Raw genomic sequence first — 28,000 nt, forward strand, 5'->3', positions numbered from 1 at the left:
ACAAAATCTATAACCCGAATTATGCTAGCATAAATAGCTTATATTTATCACAACATGAGGAGGCTTTTTCCTCCTTTCTTGTACAGATCAGGTTTTTACAAGAACCTGAAATTGCAGGCCAATCAGATGTGTTCTATCTGGCTAACAATGTTAAACGAAGGAGAATCTTGCCCAACGGAAAACATGTACAAATTTTCAGCCTGTTGCATCTATATAGTGGTTTACAGGTTGAATTTTTTTATAACAGTGCCTGCCCGCACATAAACACAGCTTTTCAAGCACCCAACAGTGCCTGGCCACACGTAAACACAGCTTTTCAAGCACCCAACACACTGCCGAACCTAAAGAATATAGGGTTTCTTGACAGTTCAGGTCCCATGGTTTCCTTGGCTGACCAGTGCAGATGCAGCTGACTCCACATGCTGTAGAAGAAAGTTATAGATTTTTCTCTTCAACCTCGCTAGAGTTTCAACCAGCTCAGCATTACTTACATCTCCACTCCCAGAATCTACTTGATCAAGCCAGTCATTTACCCTCTTCAGTTGAGATAACGTAGCTGCAATCTGGCAGTTCTCTTTCTGCAGACCCAGTTTTGCTGCACTGCTATCTGTGGAACCGTCAATTCCGTTTGACACCTGGAAACCACTGTCCAAAACATCCTCCAGAAACTTCAAAAACCAGCTTTGAGATTCCCTTTGTAGTTGCTTGGCAAGCTCTGCACTTTCCTGTAAGCCGCTACCTTTGACCCAATGGACTGAAGCCACATTCAGAGTCAGGCCTTGGGTTTCAGGCCCACGCTTATTTCCCAGCTTTGTGTTCCCTGCTTTAAATAAACCACTCGGTGAATTTTTCAATGGTGTGGCTTTTGATAAGTTTGATGGTTTTCCTTCAACATCACAACCATTGCTACGCTGCCTTTCATTACCGACTGCAGTGTTTGTAGAGTGCGGCCCACACTTATGAGTGTGCATGCCCACCAAGGCCGTGAGTTTGTTTGGTGATGTATCAGAAATAGCTGCATCACCAACCCATGATGCTACTTTCGAGGAATTCTCTAGCACTAATACTGCTTGCTTTCCGGATTTGTTAGTCTTAATGGAACCTTTATTGATCACAGGCTTGCTTGTCGAACTGCTTGCTTGCTTGGTCATCAATGAGAAGGCAGATAAATCCGTCGACAAGGCTGCACTTATCCAAGAGTTTGCCCGCTTGGCCTTCTCCCAGAACAAGTTTTGAAGTTCCTCTGTCACATCTGCAGCCAATTCATTGGAATCTGCTTCTTTGTTTAATCTTTCCATACCAGCCATAGCATTAGCAACGGCTGTAGCCTGAACCAAGACCTGTTGAAGCTCCAGAAATTGTTCAATCGATGCCTGTGGCTGTTCTACCTTGGCTGAGGAACATAACTCTGCAAACAAGCTGTCCAAAAACCAGCTAATGAGAGAGATGTTTTTTTTTTAAATAACCCAAAAGAAATCCAACAATTTTGTATAATACAATCACAGTTCTTTGATAGGACCATCAGAAAGACTCCAAAACAGCACCAATGATAGGTCAAAAAATGATGTACATGTTAAGGTTTTGTTGATCAATGAATTATTCCCCACAGTATATGGATCTAAATAGGGGTTGCGATAAGATGAAGAGCAGCAAATTCACAAGACAGAGAAGCACATCTTACCCTCTGCTGCAATTCCCTGTGCTTTAGCTGAAAGACTAGCTTATATATCCTGATTTGGCAGACATACTTGTCAGAAAATGTATGCCAGGCATGAACAAAGAGCAAGAAGAAGTAAAAGGGCAAACAACAAACCAAGAGTATGGTGCATAAGCATGTCCATAAGGTCACCATTAGACAAAGCAGCACACCGTACCCTCTGCTGCAGTTCCCTGTGCCTACAAGGAAGACTAGCTTGCATGTCCTGATTTGGCTTAGGCACTTGCATGAAGGTTAGGAGGAACTCTTAGAAAATGCATCCTAGACATGAAGATAAAGAGCATGAAGTAAATTGTATAGAAGGCAAAAGCTATAGGACAATGGACAATGCCAGAGTATGGTGCATGAGCATGTCCATGGGGCAATGAGAGAATGCACTTGCCCTAGGAGGATGAAAGCCAAATGGCCCATGAACAAGCAGCTACACGGGCATAACATTTTCGAGATGCAAGAACTGGAGTGGCCAGCGAAGAGTGTTCATAAAAAGTAACATTAAAATGCGCAAAGCTTCAAAAGTCCCCCACTAACTCAATGCAGCTACACTCTATCCAATCTTGGATGTGGCTGAAAGAAGGTCCCAACTAAACCAATGCATGGAACTGTTAGCATTTCTTGTATTCATGCTGTTCATCTCCTGGTTGTGAGCTTTGTCAGAGCCTAACAGAGATAGACGAACTCTAGCAGCCTTACATACATCTGCATTGGATCATCACAAAGACCAAAGTGAATAGACATTTGCACCAACCACTCGTATGTCTACTATTCAAGTTATCTTGGCTCTTGCAACTCATCGCCAATGACCGGTGAAGCCAGCCTTCCTCTTGGAAAAAAGGAGGTAATGACCCAATTTACACAAATTACAGCAGTAATAAAATTCACATAAACTGAAAATGCTACATTACAACTTAATATTAGACAATGGACAAACTGTTAGCCCCAAACCTACCACCCCTTGCAGTATTTCTATATCTTGTATTGCAATCTAGATGGAATACATTGAGATTCCTTGAACCTCCTTCGCTCTCCAATCACTTCTTGCTGTCACAAATGACCAACAAGCCTTCAAACCAATTTGCCCCTTGGTTTGCTTGAGGAAGTGGCCTTCGCCATGCTCCTTGGGTGACAAATTCAACCCTAGATCACCATTGGCCGGGTAGCCTCTTGTATGTCTTGAAATTCCTCAATTTCAGTTGCTGAAATTCAAGTTCTAGGCTGGCAAATCTTAGCACACTCCCTGAGGTGGTTGTCAAACCCTAATTCCTGCTATAAAATTACGGTTTATAGCAAAGATTCTTCAAAATCTCCACCTCCAAGGGCTTGAGCTGCTGGAGTTTGCTGAGGAAATATGAGAAATGGCTAGAGGATGAGAGAGAATGTTGTAAAGATAGAAATTTCAAAGTCTCACCACAAGAAACTGATCAAATCAATTGCTGCCCTATTCCCAAGTGCATTTGCTGCTGTCGCCTACTGTATGGAAGCCAAAAATGGGCTATTGCCTACCCAATATGCTCTCACTAACTGCTCTAGGCCTTCCTAGGTAAATTGCCAGGTCCTCTTGGGTCTTCTCTTACCTGCAATTGGACTAGAATGCCCTATTGCAGCTATGGCAGCCTCTCCTTCCTCTCTCTCAGCTTGCACCAAGCTGGAATGACCCTCTGTCAACCTTCAACAACCTTCTCTCCACACTTGCATGGGCAAATTTTGTCAACCGGCAACCTTACTAATCCATGTTTCAGCATTATTAAACTAATATTCAAAATAATAATTTTGAAAAATAATCTAATAATTATTTATTGCTCAAAAAAATAATCAAACTAGCCATCAATTAAATTGGCTAGGCCAATTTATCACCCAAGTATTCCTAAGCACTCATTAGCCTTTGGACTGCCATTAATTAATACCAACTCCCTAGAGTCACCACTGACATGTATGGCTAATAAAGTAATCTAGGCTAATTTCTCACACTGGATACCACCTGGTATCTATGAGCCAATTTTTGACACCAAATACCACCTAGTACATATGAAGAGCAACTTGTTACAACTTTTGCCTTCCGCACCAACTAATATCTTGGGGTCCTTAGTCCCACGTTGTGAAAAAACTAACCTACACAACACATGTGCAAGTCACATTTACACATTTGATTAACTCTTAATCAAATGTTAAGCAAAGAATCAAAATTCCGTGTCTTTCTTGATCTTGAGATCTATGATTTTGTACAAGGCATTTTTATCTCCCACCGCAAGTACATTTTCGAGCTACTTTTGAAGTTTGGTATGGTCGAGTGTTGGTCTATTTCTTGCCCCATGAAGCCAGAGTCCAAGTTGGTTACTACCAAAGATCCCCCACTATGCACCTTGTCAGCTCCTTGATCTAGTTTATCTACACTCCACCAAACATTTCCTTTGTAGTGGCATTGATGTATGCTTTCGTGAAGACTCCTACACATGCTCATTGGAGAGCCACTTGGCGCATGTTGCAATGTTTACATGGGACCAAATCCTATGGGATTGTATATAGATGGGAGACCACTCTCACTAGATGGAGTGAAACAAATTGAGCAAGGCACGTCAAGTCTCAATGTTACACTACAAGTTGTGCTTTCTCCCTTGGATTAAGAGCTATCTTATGGAGCAATAAGCAGTTTACCGTGACATCTTCTTCTATGGAGGCAATGTATCCAAGCTCTTTACTCTACCACAAAGCACAGTTTGTTGGTTTTACCAGTTGTTAGCGGAGATTAGCTTTCCATAGACAAGAATAATTCAGCTACGTGTGGATAACCAACGTGCTTAAGCTTTGGCTAATAACCTAGTCTTTCATGCTCCCACAAAACACATTGAGATTCAGAATCATTTTGTTTTGGAGGAGATTATAAATTCTGAGATTGCGGTGACCTATTGTCCTATGTGGAACAATGCAACAGACCTCTTCACAAAGCCTTTATCTCGAGCTTCTATGATTCATCATATGAGGTGAAACCAACCTTCCTTCTGTGGATGGGTGGTAAATCCCTGATTACAACTTAATTACAGCAACAAACAATAAATGCAAATCTGAAAATACAACTTTACCTACTGATCTTGGACAATGCACACCCGATTGGCCCCAAAATTGACGCCCTTTTAGTTTTTCTTTAGCTTTGTTGAAGAAAAAGTTGATTTACAACGGGATTCTCCCGATCCCCTTCGCAATCCTAACTCCCCTTGTCCAAAGTAACTAGCAAGTCTTCAATCTGTTTTGCCCCTTGATTCAAGCACTTAATTGGCCTTCACCCACTTCATAGACGATGGAAATGCCCCAAATTCAATGGTTGGCTAGTCCTCCACCTGAATTTAGCTGAAATTCACCTTCAACCCTAAAAAATCCAAGTCTTGGAGCTTTCGATTTTTAGCATGCTTCCTGGCGCTGCTACTAAACTCTAATTTATTAGGGTTTACAGCAGAGAAATTTGCAATTTCTCAGCCTCCAAGGGTCCAACTGCTGAGATCTTAAAAGCAAGATTGTGAAATGGTTGGGAGATGAGAGAGAAAATTCAAAGTTTTGCCGAGAAGAATGACTGAAAATCAATCAAATGCAGTTGCTATTGTCACCAAGTGGTGACACTTTTTACAGTTGCTTTTCTTATTTACTTATATAAATATTTTTCTTTTCTTTTCTTTTGTTGTTGTAGCTTCTTACTCCCAAAGTTCTCTTGGAATAAGCCGGGATCTTTGCATGGCCAAAAGAGGTAGCCATTGGGACAAATTAGACTAATGGTTTGTCTAAGCCTTAGGACCGATTCCATATTGAATGGGCACTGAATAATAGAATGCTAGTGGTTTGGGACTATGCGCTTAGCCACTAGAGATGATGCAGGACAATGAGTCTGGCCAAGACAGACGATACACATGTGAGAATGCTCAGGGAATAAAAGTCACCGTAGTTGAGCCACATTACACTTTTTGATATGGTCACAATTTGCTCAAAACAACTCGAGGAATGCAAGGTTCACCATCCCTAAAATTTAGGGAGTTACTATTTTTAGACCCCTGAATTTGTTCGCGTCATTATCATCATTTTTGCACGAGGATTAATTCTTTGTCTGTGCCGAGGTCAAATTTTGCACCGATCATGGAGAATTTTAGACCAGAAGGTTTAAACGGGAAAATTGTTACATGTATGCCATGTGGCACAAATTCCCAAAAGAAATAGAGAGAGAGAGAGAGAGAAAGAGATAGTATTTTTAAAAAAACGTGATAGGCATAAGGGGCAGATGGGAAAATGAAGTTTTGAGGAGCTGAGGGCAAATTGCTACAAGAAAATCAGCCATGGAGAATACTTCTACGTCTTTGACTCAAGTACGGAGGTAGAGCTTGCTCCCTCTGATCAACTCTCTCTTTATTCTCAGAGGAAATGCTTCGCACGATGGGCTGATTCCATCAAATGTATAATTCTGTGTTTTCTCTGAAATTTTGCACATGAATCATTTAGTATTGGTCACAGAAAATGCAAGACATGTTAGACAATAAAAACAGTGAATTCAAAGATCTGTAGACTGTAATTCTGCACACGAATCATTGAGTTTTGGTCACATGCTGAACAGTAAGAATAGTGAATTCTGCACATGCTGGACAGTAAGAACAATGTGCTGGATAGTAAGAACAGTGAATTATGCACATCCTGGACAGTAAGAACAGTGAACTTTGGACATGTTGGACAATAAGAACAGTGAATTCTAGACATGTTGGAGTAAGAACTGTGAACTTTGAACATGCTGGACAGTAAGAGCAATGAATTCTAGACATGCTGGACAATAAGAATAGTGAATTCAGAGATCTATAAACTGCAATTCTGCACAAGAATCATTGAGTTTTGGTCACAGAAAATGCTTTCCTAAAAGGGATGTTGATCTGGACATGCTGTACTGTTCTTATGCACCTGGGATTTACTCAGAAGAGATGAAAACCAACTGTTCACAGGTTATGTATTTTGAAACATTATCATTTTCTGTAATTTTCCATCTTTTAATTGATAAAGAAATAACGAGAGGGGTGCCGGTCTTCATGAAACCGGTCTATGCCTCACATAAAGTAGTAGTTCCTTCAATTAACACCTAGTCTTTACACACACACACATAAGCAGAGACCTCACTCCCTCGCTTAACACCAGATTGGCCCCGAAGACCAGCGCTCTTCTCAATATTTCTTTATCAATTAAAATATAAAAAATTACAAAAATGATAATGTTCCAAAATGCATAAGCTGTGAACAGTTGGTTTTCATCTCTTTTGAGTAAATCCCAGCTGCATAAGAACAGTACTACATGTCCAAATCCCTTTTAGGAAAGCATTTTTTGTGACCAAAACTCAATGATTTCTATGCAAAATTGCAATCTGCAGATCTCTGAATTCACTGTATGTCCAGAATTCACTGTTCTTACTGTCTAGCACACTGTTCTTACTATCCAGCATGTGCAGAATTCACTGTTTTTTTTTGTTCAGCATATAACCAAAACTCAATGATTCGTGTACAGAATTACAATCTACAGACCTTTGAATTCACTGTTTTTACTATCCAGCATGTCCTGCATTTTTTGTGACCAATACTCAATGATTCATGTACAGAATTTCAAAGAAAACACAGAATTGTACCTTCGATGGAATCAGCCCATCATGCAAAGCGTTTCCTCTGAGAATAGAGAGAGAGTTGATCAGAGGAAGCAAGCTCTACCTCCGTACTTGAGTCAAAGACGTAGAAGTACTCTCCATGGCTGATTTTCTTGCAACAATCTGCCCTCAGCTCTTCAAAACTTCATTCTCCCATCTGCCCCTTATATCTATTACGTTTTTTTTTTAATGCTCTCTCTCTCTCTTTTGGGAATTTGTGCCACATGACATACATGTAACAATTTTCCCATTTAAACCTTCTAGTCTAAAATTCTCCATGATCAGTGCAAAATTTGACCTCGGCACAAACCAGAGAATTAATCCTCATACAAAAATGAAGATAATGACGCGAACAGATTCTAGGGTCCAAAAATAGTAACTCCCTAAATTTAAGGGATGGTGACCCCTGCATTCTTCAAGTTGTTCTAAGCAACTTTTATCATTGTGACCACACCAAAAAGTGTAATATGGCTTAGTTACGGTGACTTTTATTTCGTGAGCATTCTCACATGTGCATCTTCTGTCTTGGCCAGGCTCATTGTCCTACACCATCTCCAATGGCTAAGCACACAGCCCCAAACCACTGGCATTCTATTCTTCAATGCCCATTCAATATGGAACCGGTCCTAAGGCTCAGACAAACCATTAGTCCGATTTGTCCCAATGGCTATCTCTTCTAGCCATGCAAAGATCCCGACTTATTTCAAGAGAACTCTAGGGGTAAGAAGCAACAGCAACCAAAAAATATGTATATATATTTATATAAGTAAATAAGAAAAGCAAATGTAACAAGTATCACCACCTGGTGACATACCCCCCTCTTGAAAGAAGCAAGCGACCTCGATTGCATTCCACATATGCTAACGGATGACATAGGGTGATAAAAAGATTCTCCATGTTATTAGTGTCATCGCATGTATCACTTGCTAACAAATGGCACAGGGCAATGGTAGGAGTTTTCCCATTACCATTTGTGTCATTGCAAGTTCAAGTCTCACATAGGTGGAGGGTTACATCCCGTATCCAACTATGATTACTAGAAGCCTTTCTAATATACATGTTTCTGGAAAAACATAGGGCGATAGCACGTATGTGTGAATTATTAGTGTCACAACATGCATATTCATTCAATTGAAGTGTAACAAATACAACTTGAAAGCATTGAGATTTCATTTAATGATACACGTATTAATGCTAAATGTAAACCATACATTGTGCATTATTCAACGAGATGCAGTATTCAACTGTACAATAGATAATATACATTGCTTCAAAAAGCATTCTAAGTCACTGTAGATTCCAGTAAGAAAGCTTCTCGATAAAGTTGCAATAACTGAGGCGAATCTGCCAATTCAGCCTCTTCCATCCATTTGGCATCCATTGGTGAATAGTTCTTAAACTTCACCAAAAATCTTCTTATAACTCTACCGTTTACTTTCCTATCCTTATGTGCCAAGATCTGCTCAAGAACTAGAATCTCATCTACTTCCTCTACTTCAGGCTGTTCCTCTTGAACCATATCTTCTGACACTTCACCAATAAAAGGCCTCAATAGGCTCACATGGAATGCATTATGAATTTTCCAATTCTCAAGCAATTTCAGCCTATATGCTACGTCATTGATATTCTCTGAGACTTGAAAAGGGCCATAGTAACGCATACTCAGCTTTGGAAACAAACATTCCTTGCCCTTCTATTTTCTCAAACGTGCCCTTTCAAAACGCAATAAGACCCAATCATTCTTTTTGAACAAGGGCTCCCAACGATGACTATCAACAGCTCTTTTCTGTTTAGCTTGTGACCTTTCTAGGGCATACTTGACCTTTTTATATGCTTCTTCCCAATCTTTTACATAACGATCTGCTTCAAACGTGTTGGCTAACCATGAGGCTGCAAACAAGTGTTTAAAATGGACCCAAGTGAAAAGTGCATATCCTTACATCAACAATATATTCCACCACTGCAAAGCATTACCTTTCAAAAAAGTTGCAACCTTCCGCACCTTAGAAGTCGCAGTAAAATTCCCTTCTATGTAAGCTGCATCAAACTGCTATATAAATGTCAAAGCTTTCAGCTTATATTGCATACCACTGAAGGCTTCAAACTTTATTATCTAATCACCCTCTTTATAGTCTTTAGACTTTGCACTTTTCGGTGTCAAGTTGTAATAGACAGGTGGCTGTAAAAAGGGGAGTCCCTTACGCACATTATCAGCATTTATTTCAATTGTCTTAGCTGCCATATTTCCACCAGCGGCTGCATTTTGTACTCCAGGCATCAAATAAGGACTCTACAGAGTCTGATAACCAAGCTATAGACCAATATTAGCATAAAGTGGATTCACTGCCTCAATAGGCATCATTCCTAGTGGCCCTCTAGGCAAGTATCCCCAACAACTCGTGGGTAATCCAGCCATTGCTTGAAAAACTGACCCACCACCAAAGTAACCAGGATAGGTAGCAAACTGAGGAAGAATAGTCTACTGTGCCACTTGTGCATTATTGCCTTGACCATTCATTCCCTAGTCCTGTGCTTGTGCTTCTTGTTGCACTGGACATGTCTCCATATTTGGTGTCTTTTCCACATGCTCATGCACATTAGAAGTTTGCCTTTTTTAGCGCTCCATGGTATGATGTGATGAGGAGTTGTGCCATAAACAAGTCTTCCTGTTCTTGCTCTTCATCCTGTGGTTCAATGTCGGTTCTAGAAGGTGCTGACACTTGTGCACCAATACTCTCTCTTCGGTGTCTACAAGCAGAAGAACTCTCTTCTTCATGAGGGAGTTTTCCTTTGCATTTATCCATGTCTGCCATCTCTCTAGTCCTATAATCTCTGTAAAACTTATGTGTCTCGCCTTTTCACCCAAAATTGTCCGATCTTAAATTCTTACAGAAAAGAATTCAAATCCCAGGGATGGAACCATGAAACTGGTCTATGACTCACATAAAGCAGTAGTTCAGTCAATTAACACCTGGTCTTTTTACACACACACATATAAGCAGAGACCTCACTCCCTCACTCAACACCAATTTGACCCCGAAGACCGACACCCCTCTCGGTATTTCTTTATCAATTAAAAGATGGAAAATTACAAAAATGATAATGTTCCAAAATACATAACATGTGAACAGTTGGTTTTCATCTCTTCTAAGTAAATCCCAGCTGCATAAGAACAGTACTGCATGTCCATATCAACATCCCTTTTAGGAAAGTATTTTTTGTGACCAAAACTCAATGATTCCAGTGCAGAATTGCAGTCTGCAGATCTCTGAATTCACTGTTCTTAATGTCCAGCATGTCCAAAATTCATTGTTCTTACTGTCCAACATGTCCACAATTCATTGTTCTTACTGTCCACCATATGACCAAAACTCAATGATTCGTGTGTAGAATTACAATCTACAGATCTCTGAATTCATTGTTCTTACTATCCAGCATGTCTTGCATTTTCTGTGACAAATACTCAATGATTCATCTGCAGAATTTCAGAGAAAACACAGAATTATACCTTCGATGGAATCAGCCTATCATGCGAAGCATTTCCTTTGAGAATAGAGAGAGAGTTGATCAAAGAGAGCAAGCTCTACCTCCATACTTGAGTTGGAGACGTAGAAGTACTCTCCATGACTGATTTTCTTGCAGTAATCTACCCTCAGCTCCTTAAAACTTCATTCTCCCATCTGCCCCTTATGCCTATTACGTTTTTTTTTAATGCTCTCTCTCTCTCTCTCTCTCTCTCTCTCTCTCTCTCTCTCGGGAATTTGTGCCATATAACATACATGTAACAATTTTCCCATTTAAACATTCTGGCCTAAAATTATCCATGATCAGTGCAAAATTTGACCTCGGCACGGACCAAAGAATTAATCCTCGTGTCAAAATGAAGATAATGACACGAATAGATTCTGGGGTCCAAAAATAGTAACTCCCTAAATTTTAGGGATGGTGACCCCTGCATTCCTCAAGTTGTTCGGAGCAACTTTTATCATTGTGACCACATCAAAAAGTATAATGTGGCTCGGTCATGGTGACTTTTATTCCGTGAGCATTCTCACATGTGCATCTTCTGTCTTGGCCAGGCTCATTGTCCTGCACCATCTCCAATGGCTAAGCACACAATCCCAAACCACTGGCATTCTATTCTTCAATGCCTATTCAATATGGAACCAGTCCTAAGACTCAGACAAACCATTATTCCAATTTGTCCCAATGGCTGCCTCTTCTGGCCATGCAAAGATCCCGGCTTATTCCAAAAGAACTCTAGGGTTAAGAAACAACAGCAAGAAAACAAAAGAAAAATAAAATATTCATATAAGTAAATAAGAAAAACAACTATAAAAAGTATCACCACCCTGTGACAACTACCCTACCACAATAGCATTAAATATTGTCGCCTACAGCTGAGACGTCCAAAACAGCTGTCACCTTGTACCTAGATGCAATCGCCCAACTATGGAGGGATTGAATCTGCAATCACCTCCTCAAAACTCACTCGTGACTGGCTCCTATGGCTGAAAATAGACTGGCCATGGCTGCTCACAGCTCTCTTACCTTTGCTACACTAAGAATGATCTCATTTTTCCTCTCCTTCAACCTTTTACCATCCGGTATAGGTAAGTTTGCCAAGTGGCAACCTTCCCAAATGGTTTTTCCAACATTATCCATCATTAAATATTAATTTTCAGTCTTTAATTATTACTAAAAATTAATCTAATAATTATTTCAATACCCAAACAAATAATCTAAATGGCCAATAATTAAATTAGCTAGGCAACCTCTACTCCCAAGTCTCTCTATGCTATCTTTGACAATTAGATCGGCGTTATGTACCATTAAACGCCACATCTCTAATATCACCAACTGACACTTATTGCCAAATGAATGACCTAGGCTAACAATTGACACCCAATATCACCAAGTACCAGTGCAACATAACTTATAGCAACTTTTGCCTTTGATATCCCGTAATTTTCTCAGATCCCAGGCTCATAAATTTACTCTAATCCCAATTGCACCTCACATGTGCAACATTCACATAATCATGTGATTAAAAATTAATCCACATGTTAAGTGAGTTTTCAAAAATACATGTTATCATGACAGCCCTTCCCCTTGAAATCCTTGCAATCGTTCTCGATTGCACTATCAAATGCATCAAAAGTAAAGTACTACACTGAAATTTTCATAGAGCATCATAGTCAACACAATATTGCACACTGTTGTTCAACTATTCCATATGCCTAACATATGCTGAAAATTACCATCCAACATAACATAACATAAGACTCACAAAGAATCTTAAAAGCATTGCCAAATTATCATGTAAATGTCCATTTCTCATGAACTCCACTCATCTAGCAAAACCAAACCATACTATAGCAAAAACTAAGCATAAACCATGGTTGAAACATCAATGGCATCATAAGACATGTTGTTATTCACAAAACTAGCTGAATACCACTGAATATTAATGATCATACGCTGAAACCCAACATTCGATAATCAGCCCCTGATGATCATTAATTGATGCTACACCAAGCATAACCAATGCCATACCAAGCATAATTGATTACACACCGAGCATAACAGATGCAAATGTACAGTTTCAAAGCTGCAATGCAAACCATACCGATCTGCATACCAAACATAGTGACTAGTACACTGAATAGTGATCTCCTGGCAAACATATTGTTCAGCTACAGTACCCTGAATATATGTTGAATACATTCGAGATCCACTACTTTTAGAGCTATCCATTACTAGGGAGCGGAGGTGCTAGCTCTCTCACAAGCATCAGGTAATACTTTGGACCTCTGCTCTGCTGAACTTGATTGAGCCCAAACTAAAGTCAAATCTAACTAGAAAGTATCAAGGTAAAGCTACAACAACTAAGGATGGTCTGCCAAGTCATCCTCCTCCATCCATTTGGCATCCATTGGTGAATAATTTTGAAACTTCACCAAGTACCTTCTCGGACCCTTATCCCTGATCTTTCTTTGTGTGCCAAAATCTCCTCTGATACCAGTATTTCATCGGGCTCTTCAACCTCTGGCTGAATTTTAGCAAACACATCCTCTGGCACATCTCCATGAAAAGGTCTAAGCAAGACCACATGAAAGGTATTGTGTATCTGCCAGTGTGGAGGTAATTTCAACCTATAGCATGCATTACTAATCCTCTCCAACACTTGAAATGGCCCATAGTATCTCATAGACAGCTTTGGATATAATCGCTCTTTGCCCTTTATCTTTTTCAGCCGTGCCTTTTAAAATCGCAGCAATACATAATTGCCCTCTGCAAGGTGCAAAGCATGCCTATGATGATCAGCTGCTCTCTTTTGCTTATCCTATGATATTTGAAGTGCATACTTAACCTTCTAATAAGATGCATGCATGCTTTCCACATAGCGATCAGCCTCAAAGATCTTATCTTTTATGTGCAAAATAGGGGGTACTTTCTTACTACCCTCTCTTTCTCTGTGATTTGTTCCTCTATCCAACCCTATTTTCAGATCTGCCCTGATTTTCAGCTTTATTTTCAAATTTACCCTTTTTCTCAACCTTTACCTCTTTGACATGTGACTTGGCATCATCATCGTGGAATCCTGCATCCTTTCCACGTAGCAATGTGTTTGCTGTAGTAGCACTTTCTAAGAGCTAAGACATGCTGGAAACAGTGGACTTAATGCAATAATCCTGAATACCCTTCGGCAAACCGCAAATATACTTCTCCACCTCATCATGGAGGGATACTGTGTGATAAGAAGTAACTGGCAGCAATGCATCCCAAAACTTCTTATTATACTGATCTAAGTTATTGCTGTCTTTGGAATTCAACTGATTCCAAGCTGTCATAATGTCTACCTCAAAGGTACTTGTCAACCAATTTGAAGCAAACATTTGCTTGAATTGGACCCGAGTGGTAGGTGGCTTCCCTTGAATAGAAAGTGTAGACCACCATTGCAATGCATTTCCCTTCAAAAATGTGGCCATCTTGCGTATCTTAGATGCCTCTGTGAAGTTGCCTCCAAAATAGGCTGCGTCAAACTGCTGAATAAAAACAAGTGCTTTCGGCCTATCTTGTGCACCACTGAAAGGCTCAAACTTCACACTTTCGCCACCTTCATCATAGTCGTTCGGTGGTCCTATGGGAGTCAAGTTATCATAAATGGACTGCTGCAAAAAGGGTGCATTGGCTGTATTTGCATAAAAACCAGTACTATCTAAAGCACCTACATGACCAGCACCAAATCCTTGTGCTCCAACAATCCTTGGGGGTGCCGATACATATCCATATGGCCTGCTCTGTGCCCCAACCATCATGCCTATGCTGAAGTGTGGGTGAGCCAAATGAGCGACCTAAGGAGGCACTGATAACTGGTAGCATATGAAAATGAATTGTGTGCTGTAGAAAGTTTGAACTTTGGGTCCATGGGGCAAGAAATTGGATTACAAGAAGTCATGCCAAACTCTGTCAAAAGATTAGAGATGTACTAGTACTGTTAAGTAAAAATGTCGTAAGCTACTGATAAATCTCAAGACCAAGAAAGAAGTAGAGCAGACCTAGTTCTTTCACTATTGACTCGTGACTAAGTATCTGTTAGCAGTCATGTTTGTCATGCCTTGTCATCTCCTGCTTGTGAGCCTCAGTCTAAGTCAGACGAGGACATCAAGAGCTCTGACATGTCTGTCATGTGTTATGATGGGGGAGGCTAGTCACTCTCGACTGGCTGTCTTAGGTTGTGTATTTCTTTTTGGCCTCTTTTAGTGGGCAGCCACTGGCTGCCCGGCCACTTTTTGGTCACTGTGGTGGGGCGCCCATTTTAGGGCACTTTTAGGGTTTGCGCCCATTTAGGGTTAGGGTTAGGGTTTGTCCGTTGCCTATTTATTGGCAGCCCCCCTCCCCACTTGATCACTTGTCTTCTTGCAGATTCCGACACTCCTTCTCCCCCGTGGTGGTGCTGCCATCATCATCAGCCTGATCTGGTGCCCTCACTGACGCTGTGGGCTGCATGCAGGGACTGATCAGTCCATTTCAGTGTATTCAGCATTCATTTCAGTCAGTGCAGATTTCTCTTCCTTATTTTCTGCTTTCTCTCTCTCTCTCCCTCCGTGTTCGTATTTCCTCTTCCGCAGCGCACTCTCACAGGTATCATCGCCAAACTGAGAGCACGGAGGTCTTCATCGACTGGAGAGACACCACACCTATCATCTGTTGCTGCCCCCCTTCTCTCCAACAGCCAGGTGGCCCCTCCAGGTGGTCTGTATATTTGTGTTTGCTGCATCAGCCCCTTCCAGAGGCTGCCACGTCATCAACCAGCCCCTGTTTCCTTGCATTTTCAGCTGGGCGGCCTTCTTTTCAGCTGGGCGACTCCACTACAGGCTGCGTTTTGCATCCAAGGTGGTCGTTTTCCCTCCTGGCGGCTTCTCTCCAGCTGGCGCTTCTCTTCTGGGCTGCGTTTTGGTGCCTGGCAACTTTCCCTCCGGATTTTGTGCCCTACACAGCTGCGTTTTCACCTTCTCGTGCTTGGCGACCTGATTTCCTGGAGTTTGGTGGTTCTTCTGGTGGTTGGTGACCCTTCTGGTGGTCATTCTTCGGCATCGGCACAGTTTTCTATTGGTGTTTGGTATTTTGCAGATTTAGAAGATATCTTATCATCAGTCTACACGTTTTGATGATTCAGATGATGAGCTTTTGTCTCGACATTCATCTGAACGGAGGCGTGATTTCTATCACGAGGACCGTCGTCCGGAGTCTATTCCTCTTTCCCGTCCCCCTTCTATTCATGTATCTCGGCGAGCCCCTTCTAGTGGGCCGAAGATGCAACCTTTGGTACCCTTTGTACAGGTACTCGTACTTCCTCAGCTGCCCAAAGAGGACCGGTTGGATGGCTCCAACTTTTCTCTATGGTCCTGCAAGGTGGAGTGTATCTTGGACTCCTTCGATCTTTGGGAGCTTGTTTCTGTTCCTATTCCCTGACCTAAGGTGGATTCTGAGTTTGCAGGATTCTGTCCTTGTTCATGTTCACAGGTTGAAGACTGCAGTGGACGTGTGGCAGAAGCTAGCGTCTCTCTATCAACAGAAGACGTTTGCCCACCGGATATCTCTTGAAAAGAAGTTGCGGATGCTCGCTATTGATGATAGTCCTTCCATGAAGGACCACATCAACAGATTACAGGATATGAGGGATGAGCTTGCATCCCTCGGTCGGACGATATCTTCTGAAGACATGGCTATGATTCTTTTGACTCAGCTGCCATCGCCTCGGTTTGATGTCTTCTACACCAGCCTTCTTACATCAAGGACCCGTGAGAAGCTTCTATGGGAGGAGCTATCCCCGCTTGTCTTGGAGCATGACGAGCGACTCAGAGAGGTCAGTGCTAGTGGATCCGACTCCACTAGAGCCTTTGTTGCACGTTCGGGAGGACAGAAGAAGCAGAAGAAGTCAAAGGCTAAGCAGAAGGACAGTTCTTCAGGCTCTGACTCAGATTCAGAGAGACCGAAGTGCCCACACTGTGGGAAAGGGACACATCCTGAGGAGAAATGATGGAAGAAGTACCCTCACCTTCGTCCGGGAGCAAAGGGTGGATCTACATCGGAGCCTTCTTCTACCTCTATACCTGCTGTTACCCATGAGTCAGTGTTCCTTCATATCCATGCTTTGGAGGAGGATCCTTCTTCCGTGGCTGCAGTGTCTTCTGCGCAGCCTTGGTTAGTGGACAATGGTGCTTCGAGTCATATGACTCCCCGAGGTGATTTGTTACAGGATCTCCGTCCATTAGAGGGTTCAGTCACTGTTGGTGACCTTTTATCGGTGCCTATTAGTGGTGTTGGCACATTGCCTTTGTTTACCGACCGACCTTTGAGCTCCTTTTCACAGGCCCTATATGTTCCGGATTTGGGCCTTCCCCTCCTCTCAGTTTATGGCCTTACGAGGCTTGGCACACGAGTGATCTTCACCAAGCATGCCGTTGTTATTGAGGATTCTTCTACAAGAGCTGTCTTATCTACAGGTTGGCAAGAGAGCTGTCTTATCTACAGGCTCCATTCCCCTTCTTTGATGCAGGGTCCTCCGCGGCAGTCTATTGCTACACCCATTCCCACTTGTGCACCTTCTATTCCACAGGTTCCTTCCCCTCCCCCACCTTCTCCTCCGGTGGTTTCCTCGTATCCCCCATCCCTTTCAGAGGGGGACGATCTCGGTGATGCAGCTGTGGATTCCCTGGCCCCTAGTGTTTTAGAGGGGGCTTTCCAGGATCGTGAGGAGCTCCTTCAGCGGCAGTCTACATCGACGGACTTCATCGACCTTGGCATTCCTCTTGCCACCCCAGGATCCGTTTCTCCCTTGGCCTTCAGCCACATCCAGGATCTGAGAGGGGGTGTTAGCAGTCATGTTTGTCATGCCTTGTCATCTCCTGCCTGTGAGCCTCAGTCTGAGTCAGACGAGGACATTAGGAGCTCTGACATGTCTGTCATGTGTTATGATGGGGGAGGCTAGTCACTCTCGACTGGCTGTCTTAGGTTGTGTATTTCTTTTTGGCCTCTTTTAGTGGGCAGCCACTGGCTGCCCGGCCACTTTTTGGTCACTGTGGTGGGGCGCCCATTTTAGGGCACTTTTAGGGTTTGCGCCCATTTTAGGGTTAGGGTTAGGGTTTGTCCGTTGCCTATTTATTGGCAACCCCCCTCCCCACTTGATCACTTGTCTTCTTGCAGATTCTGACACTCCTTCTCCCCCGTGGTGGTGCTGCCATCATCATCAGCCTGATCTGGTGCCCTCACTGACGCTGTGGGCTGCGTGCAGGGACTGATCAGTCCATTTCAGTGTATTCAGCATTCATTTCAGTCAGTGCAGATTTCTCTTCCTTATTTTCTGCTTTCTCTCTCTCTCTCCCTCCGTGTTCGTATTTCCTCTTCCGCAGCGCACTCTCACAGTATCTACTATGTATGCCCCACATCCTGTGTATAAAGGATGAGATCATCCGTACAAAGGATGATAAACACAAAATCTCGACCCTCTAACCAAAAGTAGAGGTGAGGGCCATACTCAAGAATGAAGTGGTCTATCTATTGATGCCAAAATCTAGGGTCTTGCTTCAAGCCATGGAGAGCCTTATACAAGTGATACATACGAGTGATGTTCCTTGCTAGGCATATTGGAACTTGGAGGTTGATCCACATAAATCTTCTTCTATAAGATGTTGAGAAAGGTGGACTTCATATTCATTTTGTTGAGCTAAAAATGCATTAGCTTCACTTAAATAGCTCCAAAACGTGCTTAATGAAGGAAGAAACCTCGTTTATTTAAAAGAAATGTGTTCCTAGAGAGTGTCTATATCCCATAATCACAAACCCACTTGGGAGGGCCCAAACTTTCTATAAATAGGTACACTGCCCTCCATTCAATCTTAATCTCGTTTTTGCAGGTTTTAGGTGTTTTCAGCTTGCTGCCCACACCCCGTTCGCAGAGGACATTGCAGTCTAAGCTGTCCATTGCGGACTTCACTCATCTGGTGCCTGTTTCCACCCCTCCATTATCATTTTGCTGCTGTTCCCAACCAGGCGATTGTTGTTGTCCACCCATCCAGCTGTCATATAGCTTGCCACGTCAGCATACTGTTGTGCTTGCAGGCCCCAGTTGTCGCCCTACTAGTTTTCTCTCTTCTCCAGTTATCGCCATCATAATCTCAGCCTAGGTTTGCAGATTCTCTCTCCTCAGCTTGCATTTCTAGTGCACTCTCTCTCTAGATTGCCGTTTACATCAGGGTTGAATTTGGGGCATTTCCATCGTCTATGAAGTCGGTGAAGGCCAATTAAGTTCCCGAATCAAGTGGCAAAACAAATTGAAGACTTGCTGGTCACTTTGGACAGCAAGGGGAGTTTAGATTGCGAAGGGGATAGGGAGAATCCCGTCGTAAATCAATTTCTTTTTCAATAAAGCTAAAGAAATACCGAAAGAGGCACCAATTTTGGGGCCAATCGGGTGTGCATTGTCCAATATCAATAGGTAAATTTGTATTTTCAGATTTGTATTTATTTTTTGCTGCTGTAATTAAGCCACCCATCCACGGAAGGAAGGCTGGTTTCATGGTTCCATCACCGGGATACCATCAAATCCTTTGAATTGGTTGGCCCGTGGTGCTTGATTGAGACTTGGGACTATTGCATTATTGCTGAAATTGTTCTCAGCAGTGAATTACAGCAAGCATGTCTTCACATGGTGATACGGGATCAAGTGGAGAGGATGCATCACTCCTTGGTCAATCGCGTGGTGAAGGGGAAAATGCAAAGACTAATGTTGGGCATGGTTCTCAGCATGGACAGCATGTTGAAAATGTGGGAAATGACCCAAATGTTGGCACTTCAATGCATAAAGATGCTAATGACCAGCAAGGGGCTGAAGAATTTGATGATAGCTTCAAGGATCAAATGTGTACAGCAGCAAATCTTTTTGCTGAATTGGCAAAGGATCCCCAGTTTAGTTGATTCTTGAATCCCCAAAGAAGGACAACAAAGGCAAAGAGAAGAAGACACCTTCTATAGCCTCGGGACAGCCTCAAGAACCGAAGGAAATATCTACCTTCTTTAGAAGAGCCCAAAATACTTGATGAGCACAAATAGTTGGTATCCATGGGGCAGCAAGTGTAAATGCATGGCCAACTTGGTAGTGCCAATCCATGGGAACATGAACAGCAAGGCAATTATGCACATACACACATGGGACAGCAAGGATACTTTGGTGGTGGTACCATTTTTTATGCTATGGTTGGATAGGCACCGCATACAGGAATGTATGGCACAAATCCCTATGGTATGCAGTAGCCAATGCATGGCTCACAACACCCAATGTATCCGGGTAATGCAAGTGGAATGCCTAATCCCATGTATTGCCCAACAACTCTTGTGCAGTACCTTTGCTGTCTTATTTTATGAAGAAACTCCCCTCCATGCTCACTAGCAAGCCACTCTCTTGCATTTTGTGGCATCTTTATTGGACTCAATCCTATGGGATCTAGAATCAAGAGGGGGTCTTTCTTACAAGACGGAGTGATTTATATTGGGCTGGTATGCCAAGTTATAATGATCCACTACCAAATATATTTTTTCTCTTAGGTATGGTGCAATTTCCTAGATCAATAAGAAGCAACCTACTATTGCTCTTTCCTTCACGGAGACAAAATATCAGGCACTGTCTTCTACCACTTACAAAGAAGTATGGCTCTGCCGCATGCTTTGTGGAGGTTGATTCTCATAGGCAAGACTTACTTTTCTTCAAGTTGACAAAGTGTTATCAATGGTGCAAAGAACCCAGCGTTTCATGCTCACACAAAGTACATTGAATTTCAATATCATTGTTCAAGAGCAAATCTTGGATCCCAAGTTGGAGGTAATCTACTATCCTACAACAAACAATGCAATGGATATTAGCATGCACCCATTACCACAATCTTCCATGCTTCATCAAATGCATCTCCTAGGCCTTCAACCACTCCCAAGTTTTGAGAGGGGATATCAGCATTTCTTGTGTTCGTGCTTTTCATCTCCTAGTTGTAAGCTCCATCAAGCCTGATGGAGACCAAGGTACTCTAGCAATCTTGCATGTATTTGCATTTCAATTTTTTAGCTCGGTCACTTAGTCTCTAGTAGTGTTCTCATGAAGTAACTGCGTACATTGTACCTTGTGCCAAGTAGCAAGCACGTGACAACCTTTACTTTGGTTGAACGACATGACTATAATCAGCTATAGGTCAAACTGAATTTTCACCTCCTTTTATTAGATTAGGATTCAGCAACACATACACACTCACACACTCATAGTGAACAAAGAGAGGAGAGTTGCTAGGTCACATCCACTATGTGAGAATGATAATGAAAATACAGTCTCTAAGCGGGAAGCTTTACGAGCAGATTTCCAATGCAAATAGATCACCAATAGCAATGGCCAAGTTCAAGATAGCAACTCGAGTAAAGTGACAATTGAAAAGAGGTATGGCTCTAATACCCCTGTTAGTTTAGAATTCAGCAGCACACACACACACAAAAACTCACAATGGACAAGTAAACGAGAGGAGAGTCGTTGGAAGGTCACATCCACTATGTGAGAATGATCATGAAAGTATAATCCCTAAGGTACTAAAGTACCACACCCACTGAAGGGTGTTCACACGAGGAACAAAACCCTTCTCCAGCTAGAAGGTTAAAAGTGCCCATGGATAAGGGAGTGTTCACACCAGAACTGCAGAGGAACATGATAAGTGTAATGCTTTAGAAACTGGTCAGCCAGTTTTGGAGTTACACATACCACCTTGTTACCATTGTACATATCTTGGGTGACATGGTTCGTGGCCAAAGTGCATTTCATTTCAGATTGCATTCAAAGGTAGTGCAGAAAATGCTGGTCAACCTATATTTATACCACATTTAATGCTGGCTGGCCTATTTTTTCATGTATTTTCTACAGCCTAAATGGGCCTTTACAATGTCCTGGGGTGACATTAGGACTAAGCATTAATTAATTAAGTAATGCTACTCTAACTCCAACTAAAGTTGGAAACAACTTCCCAAAGGGGTTGCACATTAATGCGGATGGATACTAGATGACTAATGGGCAGTGTTAAATAAATAATTAACTAATTTTCAAAAACTTGTTTCTGAAGATTTTTTATTCATACGGAAAACTGCTTTTGGAAGGCTGCCATTTGCTGGCAAACTTTGTCCGTGCAAGCTGAGAGAAAGCTGTTTGGGGCTGGCTGAGTGTGGTGGCAGCCATTCTGGAGGCTGAGGGAGGAAGGAGAGGCTATGTCTGTTGTTCGCTTTGTAGCCAGCTATCCTTTCAGCCTTCATCTTCCATGCATGCATTGCCTATACACGTTATACTTGATGTAGAGGCTGTCAAAAGATGACATACCAGCGAGACAGTAGGGCTGGCAGGGAGAAACGCGGAGTGAACTTGGCAAACATGGAGAAGAGAAGAGGAGAGAAGAAGCTCTCATGAATGGAATGATGAAGTTCTGAATCATGGAGTGAATGTGATACAAGGGAACAAGGGTACCGTAGCACAAGGAAGATGATGAAGACAGCCACGAACCACGAACCGCAATGCCCTCCTGAAGGGGTGTGAGGGTAGTGGAGAGGCTGGAGAGAAGAGGTGACGGACTGAATGAATCAACCATGAGGAATGAATGAGAGAGTGGCCTATATATAGGCATAGTCAGTCTAGGATGGCGCCGCTTTTTGGGGCTGCAAACCCTTTTCGCAAACCCCAAACATAAAAAGCAAAAACACAAAAACACAAACTACGGGTGAAGGGTGAAGGGTGAAGGGTTTCTCAACACCCCCTCTCAGGCCCAAAAAGGGAAACGAGAAGAGTGAGGTGGAGATGCAATGCTACATGCTGAAGAATGCTCATGCAGCAGGTGCCACTTGGACAGTGTCCCTCATGGGGAAATTGTTCACTTGCCCAAGTGCCCTAGTACAAAGATGATGAAAATATGCAATGCATAGGAGGAATGTCGGACTTTGTGTGGTACCGAGAACCATAATTATATGTCCGTACTCAATCTCAAGAGGTGGCTCCATGCTGACCAAGTGACCAAGGCAAGAAGATGTAGAGAAAGATGAAGAGGATCCCTAAGATCCAAGATTTCCACCGGGAAGGGAACCTGCAGTAAAGAACAGTAGACAGAGTGAGCTGGAGAACCCGAAACTCAACCTCGGGAGAGAAGCCGCTAGTTCCGTGCATCCATGCTGGAAGGAATACGAAGGCCTCGTCACTAAGTCGTGGCTGAACCTCCAAGGTCTCGATTTAGGTGGTACTTGAAGATCCTGGGTATCAGTAGAAGAGATGATTGGTCGAAGACAGCCACTCCAAGAAAGTAGAGGATGGGTGAAGAACTTCAAGTGGAGTAGGTTCTCCCTCTGAGGTGGGAGGTGGAGGGGCCCCCGCTGAAGTCGAAGAAAAAGTAGATGCCCCCTCTGAGAGCAAAGAAATAACATTCCCCTCTCAATCCCCCTTTGAAATAGATAGGGAATCCAAAAACTCATGGATCACGGACTCCGAAATGTCTGATGATGAAGGTAGTGCCGCTGGTCGTACTGAAGAACGTATATAGGGTGCCAAAGAGCTCCTAGAGGTAGTCTCTCGAACCTAAGTAGTCAAGGGTGGAGAAGGGTGAGGCTCAAAATGAGCAAGAGGTGGACAACAGTCGCTGTCTCTTAGTGGAGCAAACTAGATAGCCGAAGAAGAGGAAGGAGTCGAGCAGCCACTGTCTCTCGAAGGAGCAGACTAACGAGGAGACAGTATCAAACAATCACTATCTCTCGATGGAGCGGACTGCAGATCCATAGGTTGTGAAAGCCATAGTACCTGAAAATAAGTGGGAGAAAACTGCCGCTGATATTGCAACGATCTCCAGGAGGTCGTGGCGCCAATCGATCCTCCATGTGCTCGAAAGGACTTAGTATGCATCAGATACGTCTTATTGCCTTGGGCATAGTACGCTGATAGCCGATGCAGAACGATCTTTGTGGCCCAAAAAGGAGAGGTGGCACAAGGAGTGCCTGGTGAAAGACGCATATACTCCGGAGGGGTGGGAAGCAAAGGTCGAAGTTGATAGCCTTCGGTGGGATGACTATTCATGCCGCATTAGAAACACCCAGTAGAAGGGCTGTCTATCGGTAAAGAAGCCATGGATACCCATGTGCCTTGCTGAAGAAGGAAGAGGTCAGCCACCATGAACCACGAACCGCAATGTCCGCCTCAAGGGGTGGGAGGGTAGTGGAAGGGCTGGAAGTGAGCTGTCACTGGGAGGGGGATGTGACCAACAGTAAGAGATTGCAACCAGTAGAAAAACACAGGTAAGGAGAGAGAAAAACTAAAAACGCAGGCACGACAACTTGCAGGAGAAAGAAAGACTAAAAACGCAAGTAGCAAGATTGTGATGACGTGGCATGCTGTACGGTGGCTAGAATCAGCTCCAAACTACGTGAAGAGGACTGGAAATCAAGCAGCAACTGATGGAGACAACAATGGACAGCTTTGGCTAAGATGTCCTTCGCGAACGAGGTGTGGACAGCAAGCTGAAACACCTGAAATCTGCAAAAACGAGATTTTGAAGCAGCAAAAGAAGAAGAGAAGTGGAAGCCAAACCCGCCACCGGTCTTTGCCTTCACTGGAGTGGATAATCTTCGCTGCTAGATGAGCAATTCTAGCTCTGATACCATGTCAAAAGATGACGTACCAGCGAGACAATAGGGTTGGCGGAGAGAAACACAGAGTGAACTCAACAAACATGGAGAAGAGAAGAGAAGAGAGAAGAAACTCTAATGAATGGAATGATAAAGTTCTGAATCATGGAGTGAATGTGATACAAGGGAACAAGGGTGCCGTAGCACAAGGAAGATGATGAAGACAGCCACGAACCACGAACCGCAATGTCCTCCTAAAGGGGTATGAGGGTAGTGGAGAGGCTGGAGAGAAGAGGTGACGAACTGAATGAATCAGCCGTGAGGAATGAATGAGAAAGTGGCTTATATATAAACATAGTCAGTCTAGGACTTTTTGGGGAAACGCAAAACACAGAAACGCAAAAACGCAAACTGCAGGTGAAGGGTGAAGGGTTTCTCAACAGAGGCTGCCATTGTATTCAGGAATCTCCATCATTTACACTTTTTAAGTCCATTACCTTCATTCTCAACAGCACTTTCTGCAATTGTTTCAACTCATCCTGCTTCAGCCTGCCTTGTAACATGGTATCGTCATCAGAACTTGCAATTTGATTGCTGGTATCACTGTGTTTTGGCCTGACATAGTTGCAATTTTATCTCCCAGACCTGATGAGCTTCACTCAGACTTGATGACCCTGAAGGAGCTGTCCAGCTTTACCAGCAGCAGAAATCTCTGTTTCTATATTTTTACAAGGATAAGAGCTTTTGACCCTGAATGGAGACTTGGGTCTCATGCATTTAATGTAAGGAACAAACCATTTCCATAAACAGTATTCTCTTTCATGATTCATTGATTAAAAACATTCCTAGGGTTTTTGAAATACAACATCTTAAGCACTTACTTTCAGTTTTCTGAGCTTAGGATTGAAAGCTTACATGAAGTAACTTTCTGCATAAGAAATAAAGCACAAACGAGTCTCACTATGACAGCCAGCTTTGACAGGAAACAGTGCCATGTAAATATGGTTACAGAAAAACACAGTTCAGCCCACCCTTTTGAATGCTTCCCATGCATACCCAATGAGAGTTTCCAAGGATTGCAAAGATACCTCAAACTTCGAATAACACTTTCAGAAGCAGATGCCTCCTTCAGTGCCTCTGCAGCTGCTGTAGAAGCCAAATCTCTCCTTTGCGCAACCTCCTATTGACGAGGGAAGGAAAACAGTAAGTGTGAAAGCTCATCAATCATCAGCTTTTTTCTGTGAATTAGTACTTTTCTCACCATGGCATTACCTTTCCCAGTCTCAGTAAGCTTGATGAGACACACTCCCAGTTAATGCTGCCATCGGTCAATCTCTTGTTTTTAACAGAAACTTTCACCAACTTATCAGCCTCTTCTGATCCAGCAGTTGGTTTCTTTATGGATGTACTAGCTGGAGATTTTATCGACTTCACCACCACAGATTTAGCTGTAGTGGTCATAGATTCATGCAGCGACTTTGACAAGTTGACATCTATTGATCGTTTTGCAGTAAACACCTGCCCATCATGGAATGAAAGCAGATCATCAAAGATGCAGCAACAAACTGTACATTGCAAATTCCAATTTTGATAATTCTGGTGTTCTGTTTATGTAACGGTTCAACACGCAGAAGTATGTATCACTGCATCTAGCTTTGAATCAAGTAAAAATTAACAGGAAGTGAAAGAACATCTACATACAGAGGTAGGTGTCGAAGCTTTAGAGTCAAACTTTGTTGATGATGTTTTCCAACCTGACCTGTCTTTGAGTTCCTTAATCCCGACAGCTCCTTCCCAACTCCTATGCAGAGCCTTCGCACTAGCTGATAGTAAGCCTCCGCTTTTGGAGCTAGTATAAGCAGTGATTGTGCTGCCTGATGAATGTCCTTTTCCAGAAGCCACAACAGAAAGTCTTGGTCCAAAGCTGGCAACTGTTTCAGAAACTGAGGAGGAACGACGAGGTTTGGACAGAAGATTGAGTCGTGCCCCACTAGAGGGTAACTTCTTCTCCTCAACTGGACATCTGTTGCTAGTTTCAGCCTTTTGTGAAGTGCTTAAACCTTTACCTCTTGGTGAACCTCTGTCAATGGAACGCGACAAGATGAGAGAATTTCCAGGAGAGTTGGGAACAGATCGGGGAGGGTTTAAACTAAGTCTGAGGGGAGAATCTTGCAAAACCTTCGACTTGACTGTCTGTGCCTTCTTCTGTGGTGTAGCAGTATTCACCTCCTTCACTGCAGGATTCTCTGATGGGAAGGACCGTGACCTTTCAAAAACAGTTGCTCGAGCTGCTGGTTTAGGTGCACTTTTATCAGGCAACCCATCATCACAATGCTCTTTTTGAGTGCAGGACTCAGAGGTGTCCTGCTTAGCTTTGTCAGACAGGCCATCTTTATGGAGCAGCATTGGAGCGCAGGCTTCAGTAGTGGCAGAAGTAAGCCTATCGGGACTCACCTGCTCAGATGATTTATTGGGACTCACCTGCTCAGGAGAGTCTGAAATATTTGACTCGGATGGAGACTGATCCAGATTCTTGGAAAAGAATTCGTCCTCTGTGGAGAAAGCACGACTGAAGGAGGGATTTATTTCAGCGCATCCATTCTGAAGAGCCGTGACAAGATCTTCAGGACAGCCAACACAGGGATGCCTGCCTGGAACAGGCCGTACCCCACACAGGCGTGGCACCGGGGAGGCCGGCTCAAGCCTATCGGCATACACAAACTGGCCAAGCTGCAGCTCGTCGCTGAGAATGAGATCGACATGCTCCTCAGCGAGGGATACGTATGTCGAGTGCAATGAGTCGGAGACCTGGATGTAGAAGCCATGGTTAGGCCACAGCTCGCCTCCTGCCAGGGCAGGCACGATATTGATCACCTGCAGAAGGACTGAGCGATGCTCTTTGACATCGGAATTCATGTCCTGCAGGAGCTTGGCAAGCACCCCAGGGTTTAAGGCCGCCATTGCTGTCCTCGCAGCTTCAAGAGATACCAGTTTGCTGGAGAGCTACCATTGGACGGGGCGCACTGCCTGGAGGAAAAGGCTAGCAATGGTAGCAGTTGCCGCTGCTGCTGCTGCAATGGAGTCAATGTGTATACTAAGGAGCTAGAAATCTACCGATGATGAGGAAGAAGGAGAGAAGAAGAAGACCAGCCTTCGTTTTACTGTGCTGTGAGGAAGAAGGAAGCCACTGATGATGGACAAAAGCTGAAGAAAAGGGAGAAACGGCATGCGCGCCGACGTCTGACGTCCGGTTGGGAGAGATGACGATGACGATGGGCTTTTTCCGCCATATCCGCTTCTTCGTTCGCAGGCGAAATCGAGAGGCGAGCTTCTCGTCTGACTTTGCGCTGCATCGAAAGTCTTGCGTCTTCTGTCAGCGCCATGGGAAAACTCCTCTCTTTTTGTAACGTGATGCATGTTTATTCTGAGATAAAGCTGTGGCTCCATACATT

The 28,000-nt window shown here is 43.2% G+C and overlaps 1 protein-coding gene across 1 annotated transcript; it reads right to left on the reverse strand.

The window, feature by feature from the left end:
- Position 1: 1 nt before the first annotated feature.
- LOC148030760 (protein CORTICAL MICROTUBULE DISORDERING 2-like) lies at positions 2 to 28,000 on the reverse strand. Its single transcript, XM_087684268.1, has 4 exons — positions 26,250 to 28,000; positions 25,821 to 26,066; positions 25,637 to 25,728; positions 2 to 1,419 (listed from the first exon to the last, which is right to left on the reverse strand). Exons 1-4 carry the CDS (start codon positions 27,507 to 27,509, stop codon positions 369 to 371), a joined length of 2,649 nt encoding a protein of 882 aa, XP_087540394.1. The 5' UTR covers positions 27,510 to 28,000; the 3' UTR covers positions 2 to 368.

The sequence above is a fragment of the Lygodium microphyllum genome, chromosome 9 (assembly GCF_053477565.2).
Source record: "Lygodium microphyllum isolate KBCC chromosome 9, Lygodium_microphyllum_v1.1.10, whole genome shotgun sequence".
Lineage (NCBI taxonomy): Eukaryota > Viridiplantae > Streptophyta > Polypodiopsida > Schizaeales > Lygodiaceae > Lygodium > Lygodium microphyllum.